The 22,387-nt window shown below is 46.3% G+C and overlaps 1 protein-coding gene across 1 annotated transcript in view; it reads left to right on the plus strand.

The window, feature by feature from the left end:
* LOC144511044 (NT-3 growth factor receptor-like) overlaps nt 1–22,387 on the plus strand; it is an 826,965-nt gene that overhangs the window by 356,240 nt on the left and 448,338 nt on the right. The window contains exon 4 of the mRNA XM_078241014.1: nt 21,122–21,190. Coding sequence (XP_078097140.1) covers nt 21,122–21,190 — 69 coding nt within the window. The remainder of the gene's footprint in view (nt 1–21,121; nt 21,191–22,387) is intronic.

Consider the following 22,387-nt stretch of genomic DNA (forward strand, 5'->3'; position numbering starts at 1 on the left):
AAAAGTCTGATGGCAGCAGGGAAGAAGCTGTTTTTGAGTCAGTCGGTACATGTTTTCAGACTTTTGTATCTTTTGCCTGATGGAGAATGGTGGAAGAGAGTATGTCTGGGGTGCGTGGGGCCCTTGATTATACTGGCTCCTTGCCTGAGGCAGCGGGAAGTGCAGACAGAGTCAATGGTTAGGAGGCTGATTTGCATGATGGACTGGGCTACATTCACAACTTCTTGTAGTGTCTTGGGGTCTTGGTCAGAGATGGAGCCATAGCAAGCTGTGATACATATTATTCACCCAATTCTCAGTACTACCCAGTTAAATCTGAAGTAGGCACTCCAATATCTGGTACAGCATGGGTTAGACTGAGAAAAGCCCCTGAGTGAAATTTCCAGTTTGTGAGTTCGAACAGTTTTGCAATTCATCCTTGGACAATCGAGGAATGGGCTGTCCCAGGCTACTTTTCCTGAGCTTTGAGCATTTATAGTCTGTCAGAAAGAAATGCCTATATTAAACAATTCAATTGTACTTTTAATATTTGGAAATTACAAGGAAAAAATTTTGGACTTGGGCTAAAGTCACAAATTCTGTGGGCATCAGGAAAACAGAGGGCAAGGGTGGGTGGCGTGTAATGTATCGAAAATTGCATTGTGCATTTCGTCCATTTGAGGCGACCATGCACACAAGTAGCGGCAGAGGGAGTTTGCTGGGAAGAGCTGAAGAAAATAATCCATATTTGATTGTTCATGTGGACCTAATCTTAATCTCTTTGGCTGAATAAATAACTGTTTAGAGACAGGTTTCCTGTCCAATTAAGAACACCAGGTAGGCACCTGAAGCTGGAGGGCCAATCAGAGGCCTTGCAGAGAGGGAAGAGCAGCAATTTGCAATGAAGCACAATTCTGTGTGGAGTTTGCATGTTCTCCCCGTGTCTGCGTGGGTTTCCTCCGGGTGCTCCAATTTCCTCCCACAGTCCAAAGAGGTGCAGTTAGATGGATTGGCCATGCTAAATTGCCCCTTAGTATCCAAAGATCTGTAGGTTAGATGGATTAGCTGTGGTAAATGGATGGGATTATAAGGATAGGGCGGGGGGGCAAGGGGTGGGCCTGGGTAAGATGTTCTTTCAGAGAGTCGGTGCAGACTCGATGGGCCAAATGGCCTCCTTCTGCACTGTAGGGAGTCTATGGCCGGAATGTTGCTGCTATTCACGCCGGTGGGATTTTCCCATCCTGCTACAATGAATGGAGATTTGGCCGAGCACCCAATTCTCTGACCTTGCTGCAGTGGGAGCGTGGTGTGAACAGCCGGTCAGATCGCACCCTGTGGTTCGATGGTAACTGGGAGGGTGCTTCAACAGGAAGCTTCCCTCGCACCAAATGCTTCACAAGGGGTGTCCTGACAAGGATTCTATGCTGTGGGTGGGAGGCTGAACTTTAGATTTGAAAGAGTCCAACAGGTGAAAAGCGGTCAAGTTGACTGCTCACACTGTCCCAGAATTGCAAAATAACAGGGCCAATCTCTCTTGAGAAGCCAAGAGGAATAATATTGCTCACTAAGCTGAACATTATTCCAGGGGTGGAGGGGAGCAAGTGAAGATTGATGCGCGTTATCACACACGAGGCTTGAGATGCTCAAGGGAATAAAGGCTTTTATTTACTATTACAACGAAGCTACCATGTATAGTACACGATCCCAGACTGAGGGGTCCCAGACAGAGCAGTGACCTTTATACCTCTCCCAGGAGGCGGAGCCCGACTGGGATGTACCATAATAACTATAATACAGGTGTAACAGCCCAACCCTAACCCCAACAGCAACAAGTAGAACAACCCATCCCTAACCCCAACAGCAACATATATACATACTCGTAGTACTGGCCAGACCCTGGCTCAGTACTACCTAGTGGGAACCAACGATGGTTCACCACAAAGATTTACTAAATATGGCGGAGAGATTGTGTCACATACATTAGGCGGGATTTTACAGCCTCGCTTGTCCCGAACCCGAAAATCCCACCCAAGATCAACGGACCTTTCCATTGTCTGCCCCTCGCCCGCTCCGATTCCCGTGGCGGGCAGGGCAGTAACATTTTGGCCATTGTCTCAGTCAGAAGTGAGAGAGGTACAGACCAGTGAGGGAGAAATAGAGACACTGAGAGATAGAGGCCGGAATTCTCCGACCGTTCACGCCAGCGGGATTCTCCGGTCCAGCCAGCAGCGCACTCCCACCCGCTGTGCCTCATTTTGAGAACTCTCAAAAAGGAAAACAACAGATTCAGACACAAGCTGACAAGATGTTAAGGATGGAGCAAAGCCAAACTGACAGAGAGCACGCGTCAGCCCTCTGAAAAAACATGTGATGTGTATGTGCTGTCAAGAGTTTGTGGTTCATGAACATTTGATATGAATGTACAACGCAACAGTGCCACTTTCTGTGGATTTAAAAGTGCTAAATGTCATCATATGCCCGACTGAATGGCAACTTCCTTCCCGCTGAGGATCCCCTGGTGATGTCAATGGAGATATTCCAGTGAAAGGCTTGATTTTCCCTCAAACTCCTTCAGCATGACGAGAGATTATCCAGCCCATTCTCCGCTGCGTGACACACTGCCTGTGGACAGTAAGTGAGAGTTGACAGCGGTCACTGTACACTTGGCATGGAATAATAGCAGGAGCGAGCGAGCCAACATGCTTTCAGCTTACAACACCAACAACGGGCGCAGTCTTACCAATTCGTCGCTCCAGTCAATCGGCGTGGTGAGCTGGGAGGATAGCGTGAGAAGGCAAAAATCAGAATTGTGCTTGGTGCCAGTGTGGGGGGAAGAGTGGGGGGGGGGGGGGGGGAGGTGGTGTTGGTGGGAATGGGTGGGAATAGATCTCTTGGTCCACTGTCAGATCGGGGCATCCTGCACAATGGCGTCCATACGTTCTGAAGCCAGCTTCACTGGTGTACTAAGGCTCTCCCACTCCTTCCCCACCCCTCCACCACCAGTGCAAAGCTCCCAGCTGTCAGGAAAATTGACAGAGTGCCAAAAGATTGCAAAGGTCTTGCACGGAAGATTTCTGTTTTCATGCTCTAATGACACTTAGAATGTAATGGGGAAAATTCCACCCCTCAGTGCACTTTACAGGAACACAATCAGATAAAAATTGACACAAGTCAAGGAAGAAAAATTTGGAGGGTATATTTTTGCACAATACAGACTCTGTCAGGAACACAAAGGCTATTTATTGACAAGGAAATGGCAGGGTGGAACAGTGATTAGCACTGCTGCCCCACAGCGCCAGGGACCCAGGTTCACTTTCGGCCTCGGGTCACTGTCTGTGTGGAGTCTGCACATCCTCCCCGTGTCTGTGTGAGTTTCCTCCGGGTGTTCCGGTTTCCTCCCAGTCCAAAGATGTGCAGGTTAGGTAGATTGGCCATGCTAAATTGACTTTGTGTCAGGGATTAGCAGGGTAAATATGTGGGGTTACGGGGATAGGGCCTGTGTGGGGTTGTAGTCGGTGCAGACTCGATGGGCTGAATGGCCTCCTTCTGCACTGCAGGGATTCTATGATTCTATGAGGGTTGTATGAAAACCTGTACAGACGCCTGCAACCTCACTGGCTGCTCCAATCCCTTCGGGTCTACTAGATGCCTCTCAGATGTCTTGTGCCGAGGAGAGAGCTCCACCACTCTTGTGCAATTACCCACTCTTAATTCCAATTGGTTCCTCAAGCCATGTGACTCTCTTCTGCCGTGTTACCCTCAAAGGGACAATCACCACAGAAAGTTTGGTCAATGAGATAGGTTTTAAGGAGTGCTCTTGACTGTAAAAGCTGTCGACTTTTACTGGGTTACTTCCTAGGCACTGTTGCTCTGTGAATGTGGAGCTGTCTACCACGTGAATAGAGTTCACTAAAGTGAAGCTAGATAAGTACATGATGGTGAAGAAATTGAGGTTTTCATTGAAAAGATGGGAGAAAGCTCATGTGGAGAATGGACCTGTTGGGCTGATCATCTGATAGAATCCCTTGCTAATCCCTCTGACACCAATGAGCAATTTAGCATGGCCAATCAACCTAACCTGCACATCTTTGAATTGTGGGAGGAAACCGGAGCGCCCGAAAGAAACCCACGCAGACACGGGGAGAACGTGCAGACTCCACACAGACTGAAGGCTGGATTTGAACCCAGGTCCCTGTTGCTGTGAGGCAGCAGTGCTACCCACTGTGTCACTGTGCTGCCCATCTGGTTCTGTGCTGTGAGTTCTATATAATTGCATGTAATTCTCTGGTGTTCATCCCATTTTTCATTAATGAGTCCAGACAGTGTCAGCATTCAGCCATGGGGGCTGTCACCGATATTGTGAATCCTGTCTTCTCCCTGTCACCCCTACACACACTTTCCAAGAAGGATGGCATAATGATCAAAAGTGGGAGCCCCGGTAGATTCCATGCCCTATCCCTCCCCATGCAGAAAAGGGACACAAGCCAACCCTTGACTGCCATCCCATCGGAACCCAGCTGACCATCACTGACTAGTACTGTAACCCTGGAACGCCTGTGGTCTGTGAGACTGAGCGCCGCATTATTTCACATTCTCAGTAGCACTGAGCTGGCTATCAGTGTTACCTCATGTATTATTAAATCTGTTCATAGAATAAAGACAATTACAGCACAGGGACAGGCACTGTGGCCCTGCACCGACCATGCTGCCTGTCTGAACTAAAACCCCAACCCTTCCAGGGACCATATCCCTCTGTTCTCATCCTATTCATGTATTTGTCAAGATGCCCCCGAAAAATCACTATCGTATCTGCTTCCACCACCTGCCCCAACAGTGAGTTCCAGGCACCCACCACCCTCTGTGTAATAAACTTGCCTCGTACATCTCCTTTAAATCTTGCTCCTCGCACCTTAAACCTATGCCCCTGAGTAATTGACTCTACTACCCTGGGAAGAAGCTTCTGACTATCCACTCTGTCCATGTCCCTCATAATCTTGTAGACTTCTATCAGGTCACCCCTCAACCTCCATCATTCCAGTGAGAACAAACCAAGTTTCTCCAACCTCTCCTCATAGCTAATGCCCTTCATACCAGGCAACATCCTGGTAAATCTGTTCTGTACCCTCTCCAAAGCCTCCACATCCTTTTGGTAGTGAGGCATCCAGAATTGAACACTATATTCCAAGTGCGACCAAACTAAGGTTCTATAAAGCTGCAACATGACTTGCCAATTTTTAAACTCAATGCCCCGTCCGATGAAGGCAAGTATGCCATATGCCTTCTTGACTACCTTCTCCATCTGCGTTGCCATATTCAGTGACCTGTATACCTGTACACTCAGATCCCTTTGCCTATCAATACGCTTAAGGGTTCTGCCATTTACTGTATATTTCTCATCTGTACTAGACCTTCCAAAATGCATTACCTCACATTTGTCCGGATTAAACTCCATCTTTGAATACATTGAATACAGGAGTTGGGACGTCTTGTTGAAGTTGTACAAGACATTGGTAAGGCCACACTTGGAATACTGTGTGCAATTCTGGTCACCCTATTATAGAAAGGATATTATTAAACTAGAAAGAGTGCAGAAAGGATTTATTAGGATGCTACCGGGACTTGATGGATTGAGTTATAAGGAGAGCCTGGATAGATTGGGACTTTTTTCTCTGGAGCGTAGGAGGCTGAGGGGTGATCTTATAGAGGTCTATAAAATAATGAGGGGCACAGATCAGCTAGATTGTCATTATCTTTTCCCAAAGGTAGGGGAGTCTAAAACTAGAGGGCATAGGTTTAAGGTGAGAGGGGAGAGATACAAAAGTGTCCAGAGGGGCAATTTCTTCACACAGAGGGTGGTGAGTGTCTGGAACAAGCTGCCAGCGGTAGTAGTAGAGGCGGGTACAATTTTGTCTTTTAAAAAGCATTTAGAAAGTTACATAGGTACAATGGGTATAGAGGTATCTGGGCCAAATGCAGGCGATTGGGATTTGCTTCGGGGTTTTAAAAAAAAAGGGCGGCATGGACAAGTTGGGCCGAAGGGCCTGTTTCCATGCTGTAAACCTCTATGACTCTATGACTCTGCCATATCTCCAACCGATCTATAACCTGCTGTATCCTCTGATGGTCCTCATCACTAACCGCAATTCCACCAACCTTTGTGTCGTCCACAAACTTACTAATTAAACCAGTTACGTTTCCCTCCAAATCATTTATATATATTGTATTGAAAAACCAGAAGAATTGTCCCCATGAAAGCTGGATAATGGCAGGATATAATAGAGAAATGACCTGTCAGATATTAATAAACAGTTTGTCAATGATATGGCTGGATCACAAGAATCCATTCACTGAAAAAGTTGTTACACTCGCTGTCCAGTTTGTACTTCACTAATAGCATAGTTCGACTGCACCGGAGTTAAGAACATAAGGGCTAAGAGCAGGAGTAGGCCATTCAGCCCCTCGAACCTCTCCGTCATTCAATACAATCATGGCTGATCTCGTCTCAACCTCATCTCCACCTTCCTGCCCACTCCTCATAACCCTTCATCCCGCTACTAATTAAGAACCTATCTATCTCCTCCTTAAATGTAGTTAGTGTTCTGGCATCCGCTGCACTCTGAGGTAGAGAATTCCACAGATTCATGACCCTTTGAGTGATATAATTCCTCCTCATTTCTGTCGCCTCTTAGCTAAAACTATGGCCTCTCGTCCAACAGGGGGAAACATCCGCTCTACATTGACCCAGTCAATTTCCATTCAGCATTCTATCATCTCAATTAGATCTCCTCTCATTCTTCTAAAGTTCAGTGAGTATAAGGCCTAAAATGCTCAATCTCTCTTCATAAGACAAGTCCTTCATCCCTGGAATCAATCTCGTGAACCTTCTCTGAACCACCTCCATAGCATTTACATCCTTGCTCAAGTAAGGGGACCAAAACTGTGCACAGTACTCCAGATGTGGTCTCACCAGTGCCCTATACAGTTGCAACAGCACCTCCCTACTTTTATATTCTATTCCATTCACAATGAATGCCAAAATTCCATTTGTTTTCCTTATTACCTGCTGCACCTGCATAGTAACTTTCTACAATTCATGCACAAGGACATTCAGATCCCTCTGCACTGAAACATTTTGAAGTTTCTCTCCATTTAGATCATAAATTGCCTTTTTATTCCTCCAACCAAAATGGATAACCTCACGCTTATCCATGTTCAATTCCATCTGCCAAATTTAGGCCCACTCACTTAACCTATCCATAACCATTTGTAAATTTCTTATATCCTCACTGCAGCTTGCTTTCCCTATTTTAGTGTCATCTGCAAATTTGGCGATAATACATTCTATTCCTGCAGCCAAGTTATTAATATAGATTGTAAATAGTTGGGGCCCGAGGACTGAACCCCTGTGGCACCCCACGAGTTACAGCTTGCCAACCAGAAAAAGACTCATTTATCCCCACACTCTGCTTTCTGTTTGAAACATAGAAACATAGAAGATAGGAGCAGGAGGAGGCTATTTGGCCCTTCGAGCCTGCTCCACCATTCATTACGATCATGGCTGATCATCCAACTCAATAGCCTAATCCTGCCTTTTCCCCATAACCTTTTATCCCATTCGTCCCAAGTGCTATATCCAGCCACCTCTTGAATATATTCAATGTCTTGGCATCAGCTACTTCTTGTGGTAATGAATTCCACAGGCTTACCACTCTTTGGGTGAAAAAAAGCCAATTGTTAGCCAATTATCTATCCAAGCTAATATATTACAACCCCATGGGATCTTACCTTCCTTACTTCCTTAATCACGGATCCCAACAGTTTCCTGATGACAGATATTAGACTAACTGGTCTGTAGTTTCCTATTTTCCGCTTTTTTGAACAGGTTGGAATATTAGCCTTTTTCCAATCCACTGGAGCTTTTCCAAATTCCAGGAAATTTTGGAATATATAACCAATGCCTCTACTATCTCTGCTGCCACTTCCTTTAAGACTCTAGGCTGTAGACCATCAGGCCCTGGGGACTTGTCTCGCTTAAATCCCAATAGTTTGCTCAGTAATTTTCCCTAGGATGGCAATTGTTTTAAATTCCTCCTTTTCAACAACCTCCCATTATCCATTAGCCATTACCCATTACTATTGGGATGTTTATACAAGACAAAGTATTGATTTTATATTTCTGTCATTTCAGTGTTCCCCATTATTAACTTCCCAGTCTTGTCCTCTAGGGGGCCAATCTTGACTTTAGCTACTCTCTTCCTTTGTAAGTACTAATAGAATCTTTTGCTACCCTTTTTTATATTTTGCACGAAATTTCTTTCATAATTTACCTTTGTTCATTTTATTACTTTTTTAGTAACCCCTTGTTGGTCTTTAAAAGTTTCCCAATCCTCCAGCCTGCCAATGATCTTTGCAAAATGGTGTGCCTTGGTTTTACCTTTATGTTATCTTTATCCTTGCTTAGCCATGGATGCATTTTTTCCCTCTTACAATCTTTCTTCCTCACTAGAGTATCTTTTAGTTGGGGGGAATTGACTATCCCCTTAAATATCTGCCACTCTTCATCAACTGCCCTACCTTTCAGTAGTATTCCTTCCCAGTCCACTACAGTCAAATTGTAGTCCTCATGCCTATGTAATTACCTTGGCTTAACACCAGAATACTAGTGTGGGACTCAAGTTTATTGCCCCTGTACTGAATTTGAAATTCAAGCACGCAATGATCAATCTTCCCTAGAGGAACATTTACTGCAAGATCATTAATTAACCCCATCTCATTACACAATACTGAATCCAGAAAACCTGCTCCGTGGTTGGTTCAACAACATATTGTTCCAAGAAACAAACTCCAATACACTCGATGAACTCTCCTTTGAGGCTACCCCTTGCCAATTCGATTATCCAGTCAATGTGCATCTTAAAATCACTCACGGAGCGGCATGATGGCACAGTAGTTAGCACTGCTGCCGGACAGCGCCAGGACCTGGTTTTGATTCCCAGCTTGGGTCACTATCTATGTGGAGTTTGCACGTTCTCCCCGTGCTTGCGTGGGTTTCCTCTGGGTGCTCCGGTTTCCTCCCACAGTCTTAAGGATGTGCTAGTTAGAGGCATTGACCAGAACAGCCTCTGGAGTGTGTGGTGACTAGGGGAATTTCACAGCAACTTCATTGCAGTGTTAATGTAAGCCTTACTTGTGACTAATAAATAAGCTTTTTTTAATCTTTTACTTTTTAAAAAAGATTATTGTTGCACCTTTCTTACAAGCCCCTAGTATTTCTTGATTTATACTGTGTCCTACTGAGGAACAATTATTAGGGGTCTAACAGGTTGCTCCCACGGGGGACTTCTTTCCCTTACTATTTGTTAATTCTACCCTGACGGATTCTGTTGTACCACAGTCAGTTGGACTGTTCCTCTAATAGTGTGAGGCCATTGCACACAATATTGGGCTACTCCACATGTAGTGAGGGGTTGCATTCATACGGGGTGAACCATTCATAGTTCTATTTATCATCAGCAGGTTTCCACACCAATAGTATGGAGCTATTCCACAGTTGCACTCAATGGGAACTGCTCCATTTCCCAATGTAACCTTCCCACAACACAGCTTCCCCCACTGACACAGCCTTTGCAAGGGCCATGTGTAAATTTACTGTCAAAGATTCAGAACTCCAGGGATAATGGGCCTCCTGAGAATCTGTGTCTGCTGGAGTGACCCAGGAGGGTTTTGCTGAAGGTAAACATGTATCGAATCCCAACAGTTCAGCCTTGTTTCATCTGCTCACAAAAAGGGGTCAAGGATATACAAGCTTCACTTTACACTTTGCACAAAGCACAGCTGACGCTGGGGAGACAGAGGTCTTAGTGTTGATGAGGTGGGTGAGTATCAGAATGGTGCTCTCTGCAAAAGGTGAATGAGCAAAGGGAGAGATAGAGTAAGATCTAAAGACGAGTAATTTATATCCTTAGTAGGAAATATCCAAGTCAATAGAAACCAGCAATTACCATGTGGCAATCTTTATACCTTCCTTCCTGTAGGTGAGAGTTCATTAGTGAAAAAGCACTGATGGCATGATGGTGTCTATGTGTGTGCGTGTGCGTCTCTGTCTGCAATTCTCCCTCTTTCTCTTGCTCTTTCTGTACATCTGTGTGGATCAGCCAATATGAGTTTGTTTATACCTACCTGCCTTACATATCCTTGTATCTGTGAGTCCGTGTTTCTGTGTGTGTGATTGTCAATATATTTGAGTGCATATGTTTCTCTTGCTGTATTCTAGCTCGCTGAAATTCTCTGCCTGGACCACTTTGCTATCATTTTCCTTAAGTTCAAAATATTTGTCAAGGTGTGTGCGTGTGTGTGCATGTGTATTTGTGTGTGTATTTGTGTGTGTGTATTTGTGTATGTGTGTATTTGTGTGTGCATGAGTTAAGGTGTGTATTTGTATTTGTGTGTGTGTGAGTGTGTGTGTGTCAGTGTGTGTCTGTGTGTGTTAATGTGTGTGTTTGTATTTGTGTGTATGTGTTAAAGTGTGTGTGTGTGTGTGTGAGTTAAGGTATGTGTGTGTATTTGTGTGTATGTGTTAAGATGCGTGTGTGTGTGTGAGTTAAGGTGTGTGTGTATTTGTGTGTGTGTGTCTGTGTGTGTGCGTGTGTATGTGTGTATCTGTGTGAGTGTGTGTCTGTGTGTATGCGTGTGTATGTGTGTATCTGTGTGAGTGTGTGTCTGTGTGTGTCTGCGTGTCTGTGTGTGCGTGTCTGTGTGTGCGTGTCTGTGTGTGTGTGACTGTGTGTCTGTGTGTGCGTGTCTGTGTGTGTGTGTCTGTGTGTGTGTGTGTCTGCCATCTATTCATGCTCACTCTGCCCATGCTGCCCTGATCAGGATGTGCCAGACTCGGTTTTGCTCACATTGATGCAACGTCCAAATGAAGATCTTTGCTTTTTTAGCACAAAGCCTACAGCAGGACATTTCCATTGAGCACCAGTCCCTTGTCTCACTGATTGCTCAATTGGTACAGGATGATTATTCTATTATGGCTGGTTTTATGTGGTGTATCTGTCCTCGGGACCTCACCTGAGGCAACCCACACTCGTTTCCCCTTGGCACCCTCCCCAGGTGTCAGAGAGAAGAGTGTTTTATCCTGCGAATGTACTGGATTGCGGCCAAAATCCCTGAGGCCGGCTACATCCCTCCACAGAGAGAGGAGACTTTCACTGCATCTGTCTCTGTTGGACAGAAGCCCAGGTGCTGTGGTTAAAAGGATAGAGGGACTGTACCAGTCATTTTCATCAGAGAGTGATCGAGACAGAGACTCGCATCCATCTGTCTGAGGAACGGAGCCAGTTTGATAAAAAGACAGCGTTGAAACCCAATGTCCTGCCTCTGACCTCAGCTTTCATTGCTGTCACCTTGTGTTTGCTCAGGCAGTCACATCTCACACCTGTCTGGGACTCCGGCATCAGCTGAAATCATTCAGAAGATTAGCAATTAGAAAATTTAGTTTCCAATTCTGAGCAAGGGATTTATTCTGCACTGGCAAGCCGGTTAGCTGTGCGGTGCAGTAAATGTTGGGTATTAGTGGTGACTTTCTGTCTGAAACCATCAGGAATGCAGGGGAAATGGGACCGCCAATTGGATTCAAATCTCTGCGAGTTCAAGGCTGTGTTGTTCGATCTGTACACTCTGTAAGATGGGATCTCATAGAAGCTTATAACAGGATTAGACAGGATAGATTCAGAAAGAATGTTCCCGATGGTGTGGAAGTCCTGAACTAGGGGTTGTGTTTTGAGGATAAGGGGCAAACCTTTTAGAACTGAGGTGAGGAGAAATTTCTTCACCCAGAGGGTGGTGAATGTTTGGAATTTACTACCACAGAATGTAGTTGTAGCCAAAACATTGTTTGATTTCAAGGAGAAATTAGACATAGCTCTTGAGGCTAAAGGAATATGGGGGGGAAGGGGGGGATCAAGATATTAAATTTGACGATCGGCCATGATCAAAATGAATGGTGGAGCAGGCTCGAAGAGCTGAATGGCCAACCCCTGCTTCTAGTTTCTATGTTTCTATGTAAGCTCAACTTTTGGAGGCAAGATATTGTAGAGGTATGGGAGATGTTGTTCAGGGAGAGGAACAGTAGGGAGCATGCCTGTGGGCAACAGGAGGTAGTGTCTGGGCAGTGTCAGGGAGACAGTGTCTGGGCAGTGCCAGGGAAACAGTGTCTGGGCAGTGTCAGGGAGACAGTGTCTGGGCAGTGCCAGGGAGATAGTGTCTGGGCAGTGTCAGGGAGACAGTGTCTGGGCAGTGCCAGGGAAACAGTGTCTGGGCAGTGTCAGGGAGACAGTGTCTGGGCAGTGCCAGGGAAACAGTGTCTGGGCACAACGCCGGCATCTCCACATCAGTGTATGGGAGACAGTGTCTGGGCAGTGTCAAGGAGGCAGTGTCTGGGCAGTGCCAGGGAGACAGTGTCTGGGCAGTGCCAGGGAAACAATGTCTGGGCAGTGTCAGGGAGACAGTGTCTGGGCAGTGCTGGGGGCAGTTTCTGGGCAGTGTAAGGGAGACAGTGTCTGGGCAGTGCTGGGGGCAGTTTCTGGGCAGTGTAAGGGAGACAGTGTCTGGGCAGTGCTGGGGGCAGTTTCTGGGCAGTGTTTGGGCATTGCCTGGGCAGTGCTGGGGGGGGTTGATGACTGATTTTGAAGTGGAACTAATAGAGATAGGTTAGAAGTTAAAACTGTTTACTATTATGTTTAAGTATTTAAATTGGTAAAGGTTAAGCTAATTAATTCATTATAGTTTAATTATATTGTTAAATAAAGTTTGTTTTGATAAAAGCTTCCTCGTGGGTCAATAGAATCACACCTGGAGTGAAACTCCTTTTCCTCACACTGTTGCCAAAATGTTAAAAAAACTATTGGGGTCTAGTTGGGCTTCATAACGTACTTTGGGGTTTCTGCTCTGGTATCCTAACACTACTTTAGTAGAAGCTGCAAATGTGGATATTGTGCCCTTTAGCTCTCACAGAACCGTAGAATCATACAGCACAGAACAGGCCCTTTGGCCCATCGAGGCTGCACCAACACACTAGAAACACCTGAACTCCACCTAATCCCATCTGTCAGCACTTGGCCCATTGCCCTGAAGGTTATGATGTGCTAAGTGCTCATCCAGATACTTTTTAAAGGATGTGAGACAACCTGCCTCCACCACCCTCCCAGACAGCGCATTCCAGGCTGTCACCACCCTCTTGGTAAAAAGGCTTTTCCTCGTATCCCCCCCAAACCTCCTGCCCCTCACCTTGAACCTATGTGCCCTCGTGGCTGACCCTTCAACTAAGGTGAACAGCTGCTCCTTATCCACTCTGTCCATTTCTCTCATAATCTTGTACACCTCGATCAGGTCACCCCTCAGTCTTCTCTGCTCCAATGAAAACAACCCAAGCCTACACAACCTCTCTTCATAGCTTAACTGTTCCATCCCAGGCAGCATCCTGGTGAATCTCCTCTGCATCCTCTCCAGTGCAATCACATCTTTCCCATAATGCTTGATATAAAGCTCATCCATATCGACATGGAAGTCGAACAGAAGTGGTGCCAGAGCGAAACCCAGTAAGACACTACTCTCAGAAATTTCCCTTCAACCCTACTTTTTGTATCCTTCCTTCGAACCAGTTGTTAATCCAATTTGGTGCTCTTCCTGAATCAGGACCCATTCATCTTCTCAGATAGACTTTTGTATGGCACCTTGTCAAAACTTTTCTGAATCTTCTGGGCGGCACGGTGGCACAGTGCTACCTCACAGCGCCAGGGACCCGAGTTCGATTCCCGGCTTGTCTGTGTGGAGTTTGCACTTTCTCCCCAGGTCTGCGTGGGTTTTCTTCGGCTGCTCCAGTTTCCTCCCACAGTCCAAAGATGTGCGAGTCAGGTTGATTGGCCATGCTAAATTGTCCATTCGTGTCAGGGGGATTAGTAAATATATAGGGTTACAGGCCGGGTGGGATCGCTGTCGGTGCAGGCTCAATGGGCTGAATGGCCTCCTTCTGCACTGTAGGGATTCTTTGAATGTCTACGTGTAACACATCTACTGACTGTCCCAATCCCCCAAATCTGTCAACTTTTCAGATAAATCGATTGGAATTTAAATTTGTTTTCTTCATCTGCATTATTTCTATCTAATAATTTCAACTTTAATTGAAGATTCCACACTTTTTCTGTTACAAATATTAACCTCAATGGTCCGTAATTACTTGAACTAGCTTTGACCTTTTTACAAATAGTCATTCTCTAAGTCCTTCAGCACAAACATACACTCGCTAGAACTCGGAAAAATAATCTTCTTATACCTGCATTCCTCCCAGGATTTATTGGGTATGTACCCTCAGAGTTAGACACATTGTCCTCATTAGGCTTACCTACCTTCCTCTAATACTTTCCTTTAATTTTATAGATTCTGAGTGTACGCACACATCACGAGCCACAGCAGTTGAAGAAGAGAAATTAGGAATTGGCAGTAAATGTTGGCCTTGCCAATGACATTCACCTCTCAAATGGTGGCACAGTGCTTAGCACTGCTGCCTCACAGCACAGGGACCCGGGTTCAATTCCGGCCATGTGTCACTCTCTGTGTGGAGTTTGCACATTCTCCCCGTGTCTGCGTGGGTTTCCTTTGGGTGCTCCGGTTTCCTCCCACAGGCCAAAAATGTGCCGGTTTGGTGGATTGGCCATGGTAAATTGTCCCTGAGTGTCAGGGGGATTAGCAGGGTAAATATGTGGGGTTACGGGGATAGGACCTGGTTGGGATTATTGTCGGTGCAGGCTCGATGGGCCGAATGGCCTCCTTCTGCACTGTAGGGATTCTATGACTTCAAAAATGAGGGGTGGCACGGTGGCACAGTGGTTAGCACTGCTGTCTCCTAACACCAGAGACCCGGGTTCAATTCTGGCTTGGGTCACTGTCTGTGTGGAGTTTGCACATTCTCCTCGTGTCTGTGTGGGTTTCCTCCGGATGCTCTGGTTTCCTCCCACAGTCCAAAGATGTGCGGGTTAGGTTGATTGGCCATGCTAAATTGCCCTTTAGTGTCCGGGGGCTAGTAGGGTTACGCAGATAGGGCCTGGTTGGGATTGTTGTCGGTACAGGCTTGATGGGCTGAATGGCCTCCTTTTGCATTGTAGGGATTCTATGATTCTAAGTATATATATAAAAAGTCTCTCATTCTGCTTTTAACCACTTTAAGACCTCTTCCCTAGCATCCTTATGTTTTGGAACACTGATGGGAGATACAAGTTAAGTATTCCATTCATCATCTGCTAACTCACTATCCTCTCCTCTCCCCAGTTAACAATTCTCTGTTCTTTTTAAGATTCTCTCCTCGTACTCCCTCCTTGCTTTTCTTATCTCTTTTTCAACCTCTTTCCTCATTTTCTTGTGTTCTCGCTTATATTTATTTATTTTTGTCTTATCTATGCACCACATGTGCCCTTTTCATCAATTTTAGTTGGATTCCGGCGTTGTTATTTATCCACACTATCCTGAAGAATGAAGTGGCCTCATTTTTAAGGGAAATATACTCAGTCTGCAACTTTGTAATCTCCATTGTGATCATATCTCATTCTTGCTCTATAGTCCTTGTGCTACATTCCCTTTCCATCTCACTTTAGCTGGCCCACTACTAGCTTCCTTAAGGCTATTCCAATGTGGTTCTCCAGGGGTTTTTTGTACTGATTTTAACCCTTTCGCCCTTTGGGACGGCACAGTGGTTGGCACTGCTGCCTCACAGGCGCTGGGGAGCCGGGTTCAATTCCAGCCTCGGGTGACTGTCTGTGCAGAGTTTGCACATTCTCCTTGTGTCTGCATGAGTGTGCTCCGGGTGCTCCGGTTTCCTCTCACCGTCCAAAAATGGTTAGGGTGATTGCGTAACCCTGTGTATTTACCCTGCTAGTCCCCAGACAGTAAGGGGCAATTTAGCATGGCCAATCAAACTAACCTGCACATTTTTGGAGTGTGGGAGGAAACCGGAGCACCCAGAGGAAACCCACGCAGACACGGGGAGAATGTGCAAACTGCACACAGACAGTGACCCAAGGCCGGAATCGAACCCGGGTCTCTGGTATTGTGAGACGGCAGTGCTAACCACTGTGCCACCATGCCACCCCTCGTTCTTGAAGTCATGGAAGTCATAGAATCCCTACAGTGCAGAAGGATACTAATCATTAGTGTCGGGGGATTAGCAGTGTAAATATGTGGGGTTACGGGGATACGATGGATTGTTGTCAGTGCAGACTTGATGGGCTGAATGGCCTCCTTCTGCACTGTAGGGATTCTATAGACTGCTTGATCTTGTGGTCATTACATCCACAGATAATTGTTTCCTATGATCTAATTCATTCCTCTAGACAGAATCGAATAATATTTCTTTGCTATTTTAGATATGAGGATGTGCTCCATGAAGATAAACCTCCATAGACCTTCATGGAATTCCATTTGCCTTTCTCGATTAACTCACTTCTTGACTCAATCAATGAATGTATCATTAAAATCTCATCAAACAGTAATTCTGTTATTCCTACTCATCTCCCAGATCTGTCCTCTTCCATCTCCCTCTCACAATCAGAGAATATATGATACTCCCACTAACGCAACAATCCATTTCTCATTCTAACCTCTAATCATGTTATATTCCGTCTTTCACCAATTCTACCCACTTACCTATTATAGAATCATACAGTCATGCAGTGCAGAGGAGGCCCTTCGGCCCACTGAGTCTGCACCCGACACATGACAAACACCTGACCTTCCACCTAATCCCATTTACCAGCACCTGACCCATAACCTTGAATGTTATGACATGCCAAGTGCTCATCCAGGTATTATTTAAAGGGTCTGAGGCCTATAATGTCGTGACCAGAACTGTTATTTGTTAATTTGTCATCGTCATGTGTATTGGTATACAGGGAAATGTATTGTTTCGTGCATGCTCTGCAGTCAAAGTATACCGTGCAAGTATACCGTGCATAGCACAGTAGTTGTGGCCTCACCAAAGTTCTATACAATGCCAACGTGACTTCCCTGCTTTTGTAATCTATGCCTCAATTGATAAAGGCAAGTGTCTGAAAAATACTATAATCCAACTGTTTTGGTTTTGTTGTGTGGGTGTATAGAAACATAAAAACATAGAAGATAGGAGCAGGAGGAGGCCATTCGGCCCTTCGAGCCTGCTCCGCCATTCATCACGATCATGGCTGATCATCCAACTCAATAGCCTAATCCTGCTTTCTCCCCATAACCTTTGATCCCATTCACCCAAGTGCTATATCCAGCCGCCTCTTGAATACATTCAATGTTTTGGCATCAACTACTTCCTGTGGTAATTAATTCCACAGTCTCACCACTCTTTGGGTGAAGAAATGTATCCTCAACTCCGTCCTAAATGGTCTACCCTGAATCCTCAGACTGTGACCCCTGGTTCTGGACTCCCCCACCATCGGGAATATCCTCCCTGCATCTATCCTGTCTAGTCCTGTTAGAATTTTATGAGTCTCTATGGGATACCCCCTCATTTGTCTGAACTCCAGGGAAAACAATCCTAACCTAGTCAATCTCTCCTCATACATCAGTCCAGCCATCCCCGGAATCAGCCTGGTAAACCTTCGCTGCATTCGCTCAAGAGCAAGAACATCCTTTCTCAGAAAAGGAGACCAAAACTGCACACAATACCCTAGGTGTGGCCTCACCAAGGCTCTGTATAATTGCAACAACACCTCCCTGCTCCTGTATTCGAAACATCTTGCAATGAAGGCTAACATGCTATTTGCCTTTTTTACTGCCTGCTGCACCTGCATGCTTACCTTCAGTGACTGGTGTTTAAGGTCCCGCTGCACACTCCCCTCTCCTAATTTACAGCCATTCAGGTGGTAATAGGGCGTCTTGTTTTTGCTTCCAAAGTGAATAACCTGACACTTATCCAAATTATACTGCATCTGCCATTGATTTGCTCTCCCACCCAACCTGTCCAGGTCATTCTGAAGGATCTCTGCATCCTTGTCACAGTTCACCCTCCCACCCAACTTGGTATCATCTGCAAACTGTATAGTGGAGGAACTCCTGTTCTGTTGATGGAGCAGGTAGAGCGCTCCATATGTGGGTGGTGTTGAGAACATTCTTTAGTTGGACAGTAGATGGAGCTGTTCCTGGTTGTGGCAGTAGTGGGTGCTGTGGGCATAATGCAGGGGGAAGCCTCTTGAGGTGAAGGCAACAGTGGGCACTGGTTTGTGATTCACCCGTGGAGGATGCTGTTCTGCAGTGAGGAAATATTTTCTTCAAACAAAGAACATTTTAATTCAATTCAAATGTAAATCTTTGCCCGTACGATTGAGGCGCAGACAGGATGTTTTCTGTGGGAGCTCAGAGCTGGGATCAGCAGTCCCCGATGAGGATGTTGGGAACATCAGTCATGTGTGCAGTTACTGTGCCCTGACAATAGAAACAACACAATTTTAAAAGAAGCAGATAACTATTTGTTTCTGAGGAGATGCGAGCTGTGTTTTTGAAGTGGTTCCCTCTACTTGCGGCTCGATTGTATTTTTGATCAGTCCCAAAAGAGTTCCTGTGAAGTGATCTTTCCCGAACACTTTATCATGAAGTGCAGATCCCCTCAAAGCAGGCACCAATTGACTTTCTTGCATAGACTCTGCGCGCAGAATACAACAAAGGCTCGCCGGGTCTGGGAAATGCTGGAACTACTTAACAGACTTTGCAGCTTTGCAAGAGGAATAGCTGGTAGGGACCATGCAGCTCAATTTGATCTATTTGAATGAAGGCCCCCCCTTGAAAAGTGATCCCCTCGGTCTCTTTCAGGTGTTGACAGTGTGAGGTGCTGTGTATTTGCTGTGGTTCCCACTGTTTAAGAAAGGGAATAGAAATGACCCTGGTAATTATAGACTGGTTAGTCTTACTTCGGTGGTTGGTAAATTGATGGAAAAGGTCCTTAGGGATGGGATTTACGACCATTTAGAAAGATGCGGATTAATCCGGGATAGTCAGCACGGATTCGTGAAGGGCAAGTCGTGCCTCACAAATTTGATTGAATTTTTTGAGGAGGTAACCAAGTGTGTTGATGAAGGTTGGGCAGTTGATGTCATATACATGGATTTTAGTAAGGCGTTTGATAAGGTCCCCCATTGTCGGCTTATGATGAAAGTGAGGAGGTGTGGGATAGAGGGAAAGTTGGCCGATTGGATAGGTAACTGGCTGTCTGATCGAAGACAGAAGGTGGTGGTGGATGGAAAATTTTCGGATTGGAGGCAGGTTGCTAGCGGAGTGCCGCAGGGATCAGTGCTTGGTCCTCTGCTCTTTGTGATTTTTATTAATGACTTAGAGGAGGGGGCTGAAGGGTGGATCAGTAAATTTGCTGATGACACCAAGATTGTTGGAGTAGTGGATGAGGTGGAGGGCTGTTGTAGGCTGCAAAGAGACATAGATAGGATGCAAAGCTGGGCTGAAAAATGGCAAATGGAGTTTAACCCTGATAAATGTGATGTGATTCATTTTGGTAGGACTAATTTAAATGTGGATTACAGGGTCAAAGGTAGGGTTCTGAAGACTGTGGAGGAACAGAGAGATCTTGAGGTCCATATCCACAGATCTCTAAAGGTTGCCACTCACGTGGATAGAGCTGTGAAGAAGGCCTATAGTGTGTTAGCTTTTATTAACGGGGGTTGGAGTTTAAGAGCCGTGGGGTTATGCTGCAACTGTACAGGACCTTGGTGAGACCACATTTGGAATATTGTGTGCAGTTCTGGTCACCTCACTATAAGAAGGATGTGGAAGCGCTGGAAAGAGTGCAGAGGAGATTTACCAGGATGCTGCCTGGTTTGGAGGGTAGGTCTTATGAGGAAAGGTTGAGGGAGCTAGGGCTGTTCTCTCTGGAGTGGAGGAGGCTGAGGGGAGACTTAATAGAGGTTTATAAAATGATGACGGGGATAGATAGAGTGAACGTTCAAAGACTATTTCCTCGGGTGGATGGAGCTATTACAAGGGGGCATAACTATAGGGTTCGTGGTGGGAGATATAGGAAGGATATCAGAGGTAGGTTCTTTACGCAGAGAGTGGTTGGGGTGTGGAATGGACTGCCTGCAGTGATAGTGGAGTCAGACACTTTAGGAACATTTAAGCGGTTATTGAATAGGCACATGGAGCACACCAGGATGATAGGGAGTGGGATAGCTTGATCTTGGTTTCAGATAAAGCTCGGCACAACATCGTGGGCCGAAGGGCCTGTTCTGTGCTGTACTGTTCTATGGCCACTGCGGAGTAGAGCTCTAAAACGAAAACACGTCGGCAGATTTGAGCTTGAAGTCTTGCTGCGTTGTGCTCGCCTCACAGACCAAGAGGGATGCGGTGGGAGGTGGTTGTGTTGTAATTCCATGGAGATGAGCTCCTTTGCTCCGGAGTTTGCTTCATGCCCGTGTCCAAGAGCTGGGTCATCAAGCTGTCTGCTCAGAATGTGCCCTGCTGCCCAGCGTCCCTGGGTATGTAGCCCACTCCTTGCAGCTCAACCCTCAGGTGACGGGTCCATCACTGACTTGAGTTACAATTAGAAAAGGTGGCTGTTCTGGATGTCGAATATCTGTCAGCGTCAATCACGGGAGAGCCTCTTTCCTTCATTCTCAGCCACTAATTGACACACTTCAATCAGAGGATGCTCTTAAATCTCCTGAGCAAAGTATCTCGCACTTGCTCAACCTTATTGCTTCCACAAAGCTCTCCGGCGTGACATTTTCTGATTTAGAAAAACAGAATGTACGGCAAGAAAATGAAGGCAAGGATTCAGCATTGTAACTGCTGACCTTGGGGAGATGTGTGGATAGCTTTTGTATGCAGGGTGGTGGTGGGGGGTGGTGGGGGGCGGTGGGGGGGCGGGGGGCGGTGGGGGCGGGGGGGGGTAACATTTCTGATTGTGTGTGTTCTCCTCAAAAACGATCATTGAGTTGCTTGAAGACAGCAAGGCCCCTCTCACTGGTCACAGTGTGTTAATAAGGCCACTTGTGTTTAATCTTCACGTAGCTCGGAATACACTGAGGTTCCTGACATTACAGTGTTGAGCACGTTCCACTGAAAGTAATTAATAATACATTTTCTTTCCTCCTTAAATCTGCAGCAACCTCTCGGGTAATCATCTCACTAGCCTGTCCTGGCAGCCCTTTCGGACGCTACGCCTTGCTCAGCTGTGAGTATAATGCATGCAGTATTGTTGCTACCTCAGTTACATGTTCTGCTTTTCTCTTCCTCACCCCGAGGTGCAAAGTCTTCAGGTGTGTCGTGAGTCAACGATCCGGGCCTCTGTACCTCACTCTGACTGACTGCTCTTTCAACTGTGTGATGTGGATTATCAATCATAGAATCCCTACAGTGCAGAAGGAAGCCATTCGGCCCATCGAGGCTTCACCGACTACAATCCCACCCAGGCCCTATCCCCATAACCCTATGCATTTATCCTAGCTATATCCCCTGACACTAAGGGACAATTTAGCATGGCCAATCCACACCTAACCTGCACATATTTGGACTGTGGGAGAAAACCGGAGCACCCGGAGGAAACCCACGCAGACACGGGGAGAATGTGCAAACTCCACACGGACAGTGACCCAAGCCGGGAATCGAACCCAGGTCCCTGGTGCTAACCACTGTGCCACCATGCCGCCCAGATTGAAACTATAATAGGCAATTGCAAGGCGGCACAGTGGTTAGCCCTGCTGCCTCACAGTGCCAGGGACCCGGGTTCGATTACGACCTCGGATCACTGTCTGTGTGGGGTTTGCACGTTCTCTCAGTGTCTGCGTGGGTTTCCTCCGCGTGCTCTGGTTTCCTCGCACAGTCCACAGATGCGCAGGTTCGGTGGATTGGCTATGCTAAATTGCCCCTTAGTGTCAGGGGAACTAGCAGGGTAAATATGTGGGGTTGCGGTGCTAGGGCCTGGGTGGGAATGTGGTCAGTACAGACCCGATGGGCTGAATGGCGTCCTTCTACGCTGTAGGGATTCTATGATTCTACGAACAGGAGCCCACCTTATGCTGATCATCCCTCCCTTCCCATTCTCTGCCAGGGTTCGACTCTCTCTCCCTCTGGAGGTACTGGCTCTTGTTGGAGTACAATCCCAGGGTACAGAGCCCTCTGCTTCCTTACTTAACTGTGAACTTACACAGGCTGTATGACCATGGAAGGAGATAGTCTGAAGTACAGACTATCCTAACTTAGGTCTCATGAGGTTCCCACTCGTATCTCTTCCCACAGGAATCACTGGAGGAGTGGGCACCTAGCTCCAAAGCCCAGGCCTATTCAGGCCAAGTGTACCAAACAAACTGACAAACAAGGAGCAGGAGTAGGCCATTCAGCCCCCTGAGATGCCCAGCCATTTGATAAGGTC

Source organism: Mustelus asterias, chromosome 24, assembly GCF_964213995.1.
Source record: "Mustelus asterias chromosome 24, sMusAst1.hap1.1, whole genome shotgun sequence".
Taxonomy (NCBI): Eukaryota; Metazoa; Chordata; class Chondrichthyes; order Carcharhiniformes; family Triakidae; genus Mustelus; species Mustelus asterias.